The following is a 12,658-nucleotide window of genomic DNA, read 5'->3' on the forward strand; positions in this document are numbered from 1 at the left end:
TAACTAAGTAATGTTTCATGAAGGACAAAATGGCATCCTGCTAAGACACACATTGTAAGAAAGATATAAAATATGACCTGCCTACTTATCAGGATGCATTAAAAAAGTTTAAAAATCACACTGGCCACTACAGAGACGTGAAACTATTGAAGAAATTAATCTTAGCATTTATAATTTAAAACTTATCATACTGAAAATTGGTAAATTGGTTAAGTAGTTCAGCAGCTTGCCTGGAACAGATCATATTTCGTTTTTATAAAATTCAGACAGACAGAGCTTCACAAATATAACTGTGATTTGTTAAAGGCTACTATTAACCTAGAACCGAGTGGTTTAATTTTGTTCTTATCAAGTCCCTTCTGCAGCTTATGAAGTTTCAAAGATGTCTTGCACAGAGTTCCACATCACAAGATAAGCCATGGTCTCACCCTGGGGCAGTGTTGTGAGCAGCTCAGAGGAGCTGTAACCAGGAGCAGGAAGACCTCGGGAGCTGAAACCAACACTCCATTTTCGACTCTCTGGACTGTCCCTCAGACACATTAAGAGCTCTATCTGCTGTTCTTAAAACAGTTTTCTTGTTTATTTTTCTCCATTTTTTGTTTATCCTGCAGTCAAACAGCTAAAAACAGCACAGTGGATGCTGTTCTAGCCTAGTTCATTAACATAACTGTTTCTAAATTTCACCTAATTACTTCCAGGCAAGCTTGAATGGCAATGCAGTTCTGCAGATGTCACAGAATATAAATAGAAAGTAACAGGGGGCACAAATGGAAAGTGCTACATAATTGGAATTTTTTTCTACAGTAGCTATGTGAAAGAAAATGCCAACCTTTATTTTCAGAATCTCAGATGAATTTGTGTATGTCAATTCAAACAAATAAATTCTGCTAGTAAAATGAGACACATTTAATATTGAATAATTAACATGTAATTAGGTAACTTCCTTTTAATCCATGTTTCATTGCAGCATCCCAACAATCAAAGAGAAATACCTCAGGGCATTAACAGTGCCTCTATGCACTTTATTAAACACTTTAGAAACTAAGAATTATATGGGTTTATAATACAATAACCTTTAAGCTTTGGCTATTCTCCATTATTCCTATCTCTTCCTAGGCACATTTATTTTCTGAGTATTTCCAATCTTCTGCACTGTCAATAGAATGGTATGTAGTTTTTAAGTGCTAGACCCCAAACCAATTACAACAGTTCTCACATTTTACCAGTGATAATAATATAAATTTGCCCCAATGACACCAACTGAAACAGTCACAAAACAAGGGAGCTGAGGCCTCACCATCCCTGCATTTCTGGCAGTATCACTGTTACAACAAATGAACAAAATTAAGAAATAAACCTACTGCTGGGCTTCAATCTATAAGTAACAGCTAACAGACTTTGTGTGAGAGGGGAGTGAATTCCTACTGATCTTAGTACAAAAGGATTTTTTCTACTTTCAAGCAGCTATTTCAGCACTGTTATGCTATGATTCAGGGTAAACCTATGAATTACATTAAGAGTAGCTTTAAATTGAATCACTCAAGAAAGACTAGTTTCAAAATTCTTACTGTGTTTTGTGCTTTAAAATTAGAGTAACAATAATTTCTGCAACATTTTCAGTAATTTTCTGTATCATATAGAGATTGAATTCACAGCTAGACAAACCACTTAGATTCAACAAACTGAAAAAAATATTCCTGGCAAAAATTAGGCTAGATTTTTAAACAAATCCTATGCACTCTAATGGTATATGAACCTACTTTCTGAGAGCTATTTTAATGCCAGTCAGAACATAAAAGCTAGTACTGGACTATAGTACACTAGACTTCAGTGTATTTTCATAATTAAACCAGAAGATGGAATGACAACATAGAAGACACTGAGAACAGTTAGTGAAAAGGCAAAGTAATTATTAGTTAACACAATGCCTGGAATTCTATTAAGTTGGTGCCAAATGTCTTTATGAAGAATTAACGTTATGAAAATGTAGTTCATTAAGTTGATTCTATCTAGTGCTGTGCATAATCTGGTGTAACTGACAATAAACACTGCATTTTACATTGAGGCATCTGAAGTTACTAGTTCTTTAAATACTAAGAAGCAAGTGATTTAAATCTTGCATGCCCAAGAACTTTTTAATGCACAATCATAAAAATAAAGGCCCAGGTCTGCCTACCTGAGAATTTAATATGAATTAACTAAAAGCTAGGTATTCACAGTCCTTCACAAAAATAAATGCTGTGTAATTTACTGATTTAGCTACCATAATTCATCCACAAAAGCAGTTATCTTAAAACATAGCTTAAAAAATCTACGCATGGAAGTATTTTTGCACATTTATGTATATATGCAAATATAGCTATATACCTATTGACAGGTACATCTACATGCATATATATATATATCTAGACATATATCTGATTTCATATATAAACCCCATCAATTTCAAAGTTGCAATATGAAAAATTCAAAATATAAGTGACTGAAGAATAGAAGTTTCCCAGTTACTTTCAATTAGCCATGACCATATAAAAACTTGAACCAGTTACTTTCAATTAGCCATGACCATATAAAAACTTGAATTTTAATAAGGAGAACTGCAAGGTTCTTCTTGCCTTCTTCCTTACTTCAATAAACAGCTGCCTTTTAGTGAGGTGGATTTGCAATAGAAAGTTCACAGATGAAAATTAGAGTATTGCACACCCTCCAAACAACATCATATATAGAGTGATTAATTTCATGGAATCTTAGCAAGTCTGTTGGACAGGATCTTAAAGATGATAAAGTTCCAACCCTTCTCCCATGGGCAGGGACATCTTCCACTAGAGCAGGTTGCTCAGAGCCCCACTCAAGATCACTAAGGTACCAAAACCTTTATAAATGTAAATGAATAAATCTTCTCAGCAACCTATGAACTAAAGGGAATTTAACAATTTCAAAAGACAGAAGTTTTCAGCAAATAAATTTGTCAAAGTATTTCTAACCAATGCTTCAACTCAAATCAAAACTTCACAGTAGATGATACTTGATGGAAGGTGGGGGAAGATTCCAGCTTTTTCTTATCTTTCAGAAATGATCATTTTCTATGAAGTGACCCAAATGACAAAAATATCTTCCATTCCTCACCTGAAAAGAAACTAATCAGGATTAAGCACTTCTATACAGGAGAATCTGAGAGAACTCACCCTCATGAAAAACAAGGCCTGATTGTGTGTAAAGACAGTATTTGAAATAGAATATGTTATCACTTATAGCAACTGAGGTGATCTGAAAATTATGTTTTCCTTAGATCTATAGACACATTTAAATTATGTCTATAGACACATTATGAATCTTTGAGGCTCTATGGAGAAATAATCTTAAATTTTATAACTAGAGATTAAAGAAAAAGACAATCTTAAAAAGACAAGCTAATTTGGGGACAATTTTATAGTAAAGTTAAATACTTTAAAACATATCACACATTTAATAATTTCATGTACTGTATATTAACAAAAACTAGGAATAAATTTATGTCCTACAGATTTAATCTATTCTTTAGCAATTACGTATTCAGTAATATCTGTCCTACAAACAAAGTTAAGCTCCCTAAGAAGTGTGAAGTTAACAAGTGGATACAAAAGTAGAATCTGATGGGAGAGTTTCCTGTTTGGTTAGATGGTTGGGGTTTTTTTGTGTGCATCTTTGTTTTTTAAACTGAGTAGAAACCTTAATATTAACATGTGGGAAAAGAAATAAAAACAAGCAGACAACCGCACAAAAACTTACCAACATCCATGGCAGTTTCCATGAAGCTTTTCTGCCTCGAGGCAAATTCGGCCAACAGTTTCTGTTGCCTTTCTCTAGCCTTCTGTCGTCTACATGAAAGAAGGGGGAAGAAGAAAAAATAAACTTACATAATGGAGCAAAAAAACCCTTGAAATGTCAAGCTGATTACAATTACCTCCTTAAACAGTATCATTCCAAATTAAGTTTGATATAAAGGAATAATTATCAAGCCTAAAAAAGGAGTCTTTTGCTTTTCTAAAGCAGAGTTTTTAAAGAAATTAATGTTACTTTCTTTTGAGCCTGAAAAGACAGAATAAAATCCTGTCCTAAAACACCCTTCAAAGGTGATCACCACAGGATATTTTAACAGATTAGGCCATAACATCACAAGAAAAAGAACTCAGTACCTTAATCTCGGAACTTTTTTTATCTGTTACACATGAGAAGAAAACCAGAGAGCAATGTCATTTGTACAAAAATGAGTACTTCAATGAGAAATCAACTTCTGCAAGTTAATAACAATAATAGTAAAAGCCTACTTCACTCCTGCTTGATATCAAGCTTGATGGCACGGGAAACAATTATGAATAATTTATTTTCCAGCTAAGCCTCCTCACAGTGGTTCCTTCTCCCCCACTTCCACCCAAAATACTGGCTTTTATTCTGGGATTTAAAGAACCATGAGATTGCATCCAGATTAAAGCCCTTATCTCCCTGAGGCCAAGCTGACTTCACTAACTTTTCCCCATTGTTTGTCACAGCTCTGGATTTATAAATGGAAAACACCAGAGACTTACTCTTGTCTATCCTTCCATTTAAACTGTTTCAGTGACCTGTACAAGGCTGCATGATCAGTTTTATAATTCCCTATATAAATATACACTGCAGTGGGTAGAAGAATATTGATGGGTGTAAAATGATAAAGAAAATAGACATTAATTTTCCTTTCTTTGACATGAGTTTATAAATAGAGGAAATGGGAGAATGGAAGTGAGAAAACCAAACAAAAGCCCTGCACCACAGCTGCTCACCACACAGAAAATGTCCTCAGCTGAGGGGGTTTACACGGCACCTCCCCAGTGCAGCTACAGAATTTCTATCGTAACTACAAATTCTGTGCATCAGAGATGATCCAGATAACTAACATGGGGTTTAAAAACATCACGTGGGATGGGTAAGTCCTCTGAAGTCTCAAGCACTGTGTGATTATCAGTGTCCTGGCACAGGAGCTGGCATGCACAGGCCCAAAGCAGCTCATATAGGGCAACCTGTCATCCTGAGGTGACTGTCTGTCAAAGCTTCTAATTTGTTTTCTTAAAGGCACCTGAAAGACCCAAATATCTCTGTCCTTTGTCTGCTACATTTTATAGTCACCATTTCTCAAAATAACTTCTATTTACATCACTAAGATTCATTATTCTGAGGGTCAGACCAGAGCATTCATTAGACTTGATTTTATTTATTTCTCCCTGGAAATTTCTCAACACCTCAACTAAAAGCAGAGTGACTGTAAATAGATGCATTTAATACAAAGACATAAACAAACTCTGACAGATTCAGTACAGCTCAGTAATTTTCCATGATGGCCCATGGGAATATGACACTGCAATTGAAAAAATACTGCAAGCAGCTAAGCTTGTTTCTAGTCCTGTATTTCAGTTTCTATGGCAACAATCCATTGCCTGAGTGATGCCATTATATGTTGAAGCTAAAAAAGGTGATTGCTTAACGTTCACAGTCTGCTCAGTTTCACTGACACAAAACTGGAATTGGGGGGAAAATTGAAACAATTGAAACAGTAAAAATTGCAGTCTGGCTTTATGAACATTGTCACTCCATGGGTTTAGTAATTTCAGTTATCACAATGTCCTTCAATAAACTTCATGGGTTGACCAATACCATTATAGATTTGAGAAGAATATAATAATCACTCAGAACAACAAAACATGGGAAACATTCATTTTTACCATTGCTTTAGCCCCTAAACTTGACTGAAAACTTAGTGGGCCTCCCACAGATCCTTAAAAATATCACATCTTTTTATAGAGGAAACTGATTAACCTTACCCTTTACTACATGAAAAGTTACTTGTTTCATCCATGCCCCTGCTTCCCTTGTACATAAATCTAGCACTACTGAGTTCCATATTCATGATTAGGTACCCAAGATGTATCTGTGTTTTATCTAAAGCAGCTATTCATTCTGGCTCTTTCTGATTAGCAATTTTACATGCTAAACCTTGACTATTTCTCTCTATTACAAGCAATGTTGAAAGTTAAACTATTAAATAAACACTAGTAAGACAAAAATAATTTTCCTTTGTAAAGTATGTAACATGGAAATATATTAAATCTATTTGCCATATTCTTATGTGTTATTTTCCACTACAGTGTAGGCCTTGGACATATCAGAGACATTTTAATGAAAAATTTATTTTCAAACAAATAAAACAGCAGAAAAATAAAAGTAATCCAGAAACCAACTGAGTCAGAGGACTGCACTTTTCTACTCAAATTTCTAGAACTGTAACTACATATTCTGGTTACAAAACCCTTCAAAATACTGGATGAACAAGTACTCAACTGTCTTCTTGTCCACTCCAGCCTGTGCTCTCTACTTCAACTGCTGTGGTAAGTACTCTGATCTGAATTCCCTACTTTGTATACTCTAACCTTCTTACACTATGAACTGTCCACTTCCTTCAAATCCCATGTTCCAGCCTTTTGCACCAGCCAAGTGTCAGTCTCTTCCCACTCCAGCCAATTCTTTGCAGCTGAGTCTGACATCCTGCAAATGTCAATCTCTGTCTCTCATACCCTCCAGACATTTGCATTCCTATTTCACATTCTTCTTCTCCTACCAGCTCTCAAGACCCCATTCTTCCCCACTGAGATTTTGTCTAAATTCTGTGTTTTATCATTTACTACTCTTCTCTGAGTATTTTTGTCCTGACAATGCAGTTCTTCCTATCTTCATAACACGCCCACTTGCCAGCTTGAGCCTTGCCACATAAACTGATCACGTGCCCCAGCATCTTCTCTATTTTCCACTGGTACACTGACCACAAGGTTTCTCCTTCCATCCCAGTTTGAACACCACCCCTTTTATTTCTATCTTTCACCTCTATCAGCTCTAGTTGCCATCCCCTAGCTGATTCCTCTTCCATAGGACTCTCACGCCAATAAAACATTTGCTGAAAGCCCACAAGAAGCAGGGTCTCTGCATTCAGTTTCAATACTGCCAGTATTCTGGGGACATTCAGGACTCATCTCTCAAAATAAACTCAAAACTGTCCAAACTTTAAAAAAAAACCCCAAAATTCAGCCCTAAACAGATATCTGGCACAGGAGTTTTCAGGCAACATGGGTCAGAGAAGCAAAAAAATAGGTAGAATTATTAAGCCCATAAATAGTAAACAAAACCCCAAACAATCGTGGTGTGATGTGTGCATATGAATGAACACACAATACAAATAAAAACTCTAATTATCTTCAGGTTAAGCCACAAAAGCTAACACAATCTTAATTCTACACCTTGGTATGTATGAGTTTTATAAAACAAAGTGTGAGCATGTATATCACATAAAAGAATTATTTAAATTTTCTAATTTAAAGATTTAAAATAGCAAGGTACAGATTCTTCCTCATTACCCATGTAAATCATGGATAATCAAATCAGATAAAGAGAACTGTAGAATTAAGACTTATTATTTTAGTATGTAATTAATACAAAACCCTAAAGATCAAGCAATAGATGCACAACACACACTGTCCTTCAACTGCTCCTTTATCTTATTATTACGGTTACCTTTCTTCTTTATCCAAAGTTTTCTTCTCTGCAGAACTAATCTTTTTTGGTGGTACAGGAGGCGTCACCTTCCTGCATATCTCTTCAATTATACGTTTATTCAATCTGCTCTGTACAGCAGCTTTCAGTAAAATTCTTTCTACTGCCGTCATTCCATCTCCATGAGCGTATCTCGGAATTTCTGGGTGGATTAAAACATCCACATCATCCAGCCATGGGGGATAGTAAGAGTTTTGTTTTCCTGAGAGTTTGTGATGCAATTTAATCAGCAAAGACAGGATGCTTTCCTTGACTTCTAGAATGGCTGTGGTTAACTGTGGAGTTGCACCAGGTGCTGACCATTTCATTGATGTTTTGGGCCGAACCACCTGATTTGCCTCGCTGGTGTTCCGATTGATGATCTCCTGAAATTTCTTTCTACGTTCTGCGACCAAACTGAACACTTGAGCTGTCCCTGAGTTCTTGGGAAAAAAAATTATCATGATTAATTTGCAAAACTACAAGTATAAACAACACACATTTCTAAAACTACAGAAAATATTTGAAGCTAGGAAGAAAACCATGAAACTTAAAGATTCTTCTCCACTCCCAAAATCTATTGAAAATTAGGGTAGCAAAATTCTAAACCTGCATATTGTATTTTTGTAAGAGTCTGTTACATACAACTGCATAAAAAGCCAAGTACCAAAGGAAAATATCCATACCGAAACAACTAACAATTGGTTTTACTCTAGTCTAACTTAACAATTGTGTTATCCAGGTAATATTTCCTTGGTTTTTCCAGAATAGTAATAACTTCAGTATCTTTATACCATTTAAATGCCTGAGCACTGTTACACAATGTAACTCATTAAATCACACAGGTGAATACGGGTGAGCCCACACATCCCCATGAACATTGTGCATTTTATCTGGATTTATTAGGTAAGATCCAGAAGCCACATACCCCTGTTTGCCAGCAGAACTTGTTATCCAGGGCATGTGAGCATGAGTGCAGTTACACTAATGACAGAGCCCATTTAGATCTATCTTACACTATTGCTTGCGGTATCAAATTAAGGATACATATACTAAATCCACAGCAGAAAGGCATTTCTTCAAGGTTTTGAACATAAAATTCAGCACACTAGCATCTTACCCTCTCCTCCTCAGAAGGCTGGGCAATTAACAAATATAAAAATGGAATTTTGACTATCATCTCACCTACCTTCTTTATGTTTTAATCTATCGCATGCCATCTCCCTACTTTAGGTTTCGTCTATTTTTCTGACATTAACATGCAAAGAACTATATACTGTATTTTGCTACATTTGGCACACAGTAATCTGAAGTGCTGCATACAATAGATACAAAAGCAACACTGACACAGAGATCGTATCATCTACTGGCTATAAATCTTTCCGGATCCCACCATTTACATATTCCTTTGTTTTCACAACCACAACAACAAATTACTATTAATCACTACAAAAACACTTTCAATATAAGGTTAAACTTACCTAGACTCAAGAAAGCTAAGACTATTCTACATTATTCAATGTTAGTAGTATCTCGGCAAGATCAAACAGGCCTAAACACAAAGCTCAAGCAGTAAGGTATCAATGGCATTCTATGTTTGATAGGAAGTTTTTATTTCCAAATACATATTAAAAATGTAAAGGCGTTTTATTGCTTAAAAGTCTACCACCTAGGATTCCCATCCAGAACATGAAAAAAGCACGAGCCCTTGCAAGATGAATTAAAAGGAAATTCAGGAAAATTAGAAGGTTCCACTGAATGTTAAGGTGAGCACAATTAAAGCATGTTGCTAGTTAATTGCTTAGGAGAACAAACTGCACACAGATCTACCTCTCTCTGGAGGCTCTTCCGCCTTGAACTCTGGTAGATTGAGGACAAAAAAAGTCATTAAATACATCATTTGGAAGGAGGCATCATTGGAAATAACTTCTATTTCTGCTATCAGTAGATATAGGAAAAATAACTGAAGGAAAAAATATCCTAAGAATTAATAAAAACAGTAAAAAAACTAACAAAAATGCCAACACAGGCAATGACTTAAAGTAAGCTAGAGAATCTGGTATTTGTATCTACTTACTTGTGATGAAGCTAAACCATCAGAACTTGTACTTGCGGGTGGTTCTCTCTTCACCTCAGGAGCAGTTTCTGGTACTCTCACTCGGACATAGTTAATGAAGTGACGCATGTTAGAAACCAAATTACTGCCTGGAAACCAACTATCATGGCAACGCTCTTGTCCACCTGCAGTTTCCTAAAACAATGAAGAAAATGGTGATATACTTTCTCTTATTAAATTTCTCACATCAAATAATTGGTGCTGCTTTTGTAACTGTATTACAGAGGCCATAATATCTCCATGAGATAGGAACAGCATGTTGAACATTATATACCTCAACAAAGCTAATATACCTTTTAAACATTTTGATAATTGATGTGAGTCCCATGAGGACCACAGGGATAATAAATACATAGGTCTAAGTATTTTATTTGAATATAATCAAATGCAGCCATTGGTGCTAGCTGGCAGAAGTAAAAGGAACTCTAGAAAGGAATCTTCAGGTGTACAATATAAAAAAATCAGAACTATACAGAAGAAAATCTCTGGGAAAAAATGTGGCAAATTCTTAGTCAAAAACAAGGCTGATCAGATAAAAAACTATGGTAATAAAAGAGAATCTGGAATCACAAAAATAATGGCTCTTTATATTCAAATATCATTAAAAGCAGAATTAAAATTCTGACTTATTCACAGATTTTTGAAGATACAGATCTGTAGCAATAAAATGTTCAGTGATAAGAGTTTCAGGTGAAAATTTAGAGATTTTTAGACTTAATGATTTAATTTTTTTGCACAATTTGTAGTACTAATTTACACAGTGGTAAAGATCTAATCAATCTGTGTTGTCAGACATATACAGAAACTGCTGAAAAACATAACAAGATACCATAGTCTTCCCCACAACAGGATGTTTTTATTAGTTGTTCCCCATATAAGTTAATAAAGATGCTTTATTCTAACTACTATGGTAAAACCTAATTTTAAAGAATACTGAATCATTAAAAAATAACTTTGTATTTTTAAGAAAATGATGGCATTTATTCTTACCTCTTCATCTGATTCTTGTTCAGGAGAATTTTCCAACCCCAGCTCAATCAAATATAAAACCATGCAAAGCACATGCTCTGATAAGTTCTGATGATCCATTAATATCTAGGTAGGAAAAGAGACACATCATAGAAGATTAAGGCTTCAGTACTTTTAAATTTAAGAAGAGGTGTTTTGGATAATATATTTTGGACTCTTCAGTTCTTGTGGATTTTTTTTTGTTTTAAATTTGATTAAAAATTATTTTGAGATTTAGAAAAAACCTAGCCTTTGAGCATCACCACAAAAGCAGAATTTGATTTTATGTCTTTCCAGTCAAACATATTTGTACCTTAAAGCTATTACTAGTTCAAGCTGCAATTTACTTTAACACCAGAGTGACAGGTACAGCTGCACAGACACCACTGCTGCCAATTACATGCAAAAAACTGTTCCTCAGCCTTCCCTCCCCTTTTCATGTGATCAATCACCAAAGGCCTCACGAGGTCCTAGTCCTGTCAGTGATGCTGGTTAACTGGGAGTACCACAAAGGTTAACATCAATTTAGTTCATAACCACCTTCACACAATCTTTTTTAGTTACAAATAATGAACGATCTTATCTTTAAATTAATAAATGCCCATATCTTTCTTCTAACACAGCTTTCAATGCATTGAGAGGAAGAACCAGTACTGCTAAAATTAAATCCAGGACAACTTCTCTCTTGAGAATAGTCTGAACTAAAGTAAAGAAAATGGCAAAAAAATGCAAGTTACCAAAAAAGTGGGTGAGAAAATACGTTTAAAATTTCATTGTAGACAGGCTACTATACAAATTAGTATTTTTAGAGTGTAGCCTAGTAAAGTTTTAAATATGACTTGGTTTTGAATGGATGAATTTTCTAAGTAGATAAAGCCATTAGAAACATCAGAGAGACAAAGTTCTTAAAAATAATATTGTTTTACAATAGTTTTTCTAAGAAGTGACTGAGGAGCTGATTTAATCAACAAATCTGAGATGATAAGAGGTTATTTAATTAAAAAGAGGACTTAGTATTAGTATTCTGTTAATATGAAGAGCACGTGTAATTGTAGCAGTTGGAATCAAAAGTCATATTGACCAATACTTCTGAAAAGTAACATCACCAAATATAGTTTACTTCTCTTCCATAAAAGCCAAGAGATACAATAAAGGCTGTAATGAATTGGCAAAATTTCACAAAGAGAGCGGGCATTATTTAAGCCAACCTACAAAACCAACCACTATGTATTTTCCACCATCCATAAATCTGGTGGGAAAGTATTCAGTATTCCAGCTAAAACAGCAACCCAGTAATGGCTAATATTCTCAAGATTTAAGCCCTTGAAGGTTCTTAATGGATTATGAGAAAAAGTGGCCAAAGACACCCAAGCAAGACAGTAAAAGATTATGCATTCCTTCCCTATAGTCTCCATTTTTATTCCATGTCAAAACATTATTTGATCTTCTATGTAGTCCCAAGCTCTCCTTTCCTTCACCAGTCTTCCTGTAGTACAACAGATATTTTCTATTCAACAAATTTTAAAAAAAATTAAAGAAATTTAAAATTAAATTTAACAGTGAAACAGAATATGAGTTTTAGGTAAACTGGGAGACCTTTAATGAGCACAAAAGTCTGCCCAGGAAAAAAGCTACTCAAAGCAATTTTTATAGTTCCTCATCTGCCTCTGCAGCACACTGCTTTGAAAACACTTTCTAAGTACAGATTCAAGGTCCATTTTCTGATGAATGGACTCTTCAAAAAGGATGTGCTTCTCTCAGCAAACTATCAAAGATAAAACCAAACATAACTTAAAGGTACCAATTAACCCTGAAAAACAGTTGTTATAACATTATCAAGAGCCAGAATGTATTTGGGAAATGATGTTAGAAACAACTGCAGTTATGAGACTTGACACTGAGGGTTTAAAGCCATTAAAGTTGTGTACTTTTAACAGTCAC

General features: G+C 34.9%; 1 protein-coding gene across 4 annotated transcripts in view; it reads right to left on the minus strand.

Annotated features, from left to right (window-relative positions):
* The window catches only part of UBR3 (ubiquitin protein ligase E3 component n-recognin 3), a 101,450-nt gene that overhangs the window by 45,847 nt on the left and 42,945 nt on the right, over positions 1 to 12,658 (minus strand). For all 4 annotated transcript variants that reach the window (XM_064434503.1, XM_064434504.1, XM_064434507.1 and 1 more), the window contains exons 21-24: positions 10,700 to 10,804; positions 9,671 to 9,844; positions 7,576 to 8,036; positions 3,769 to 3,857 (exon numbers count right to left, since the gene is read on the minus strand). In XM_064434503.1, coding sequence (XP_064290573.1) covers positions 3,769 to 3,857; positions 7,576 to 8,036; positions 9,671 to 9,844; positions 10,700 to 10,804 — 829 coding nt within the window. The remainder of the gene's footprint in view (positions 1 to 3,768; positions 3,858 to 7,575; positions 8,037 to 9,670; positions 9,845 to 10,699; positions 10,805 to 12,658) is intronic.

This window comes from Passer domesticus, chromosome 10 (assembly GCF_036417665.1).
Source record: "Passer domesticus isolate bPasDom1 chromosome 10, bPasDom1.hap1, whole genome shotgun sequence".
Classification (NCBI taxonomy): domain Eukaryota; kingdom Metazoa; phylum Chordata; class Aves; order Passeriformes; family Passeridae; genus Passer; species Passer domesticus.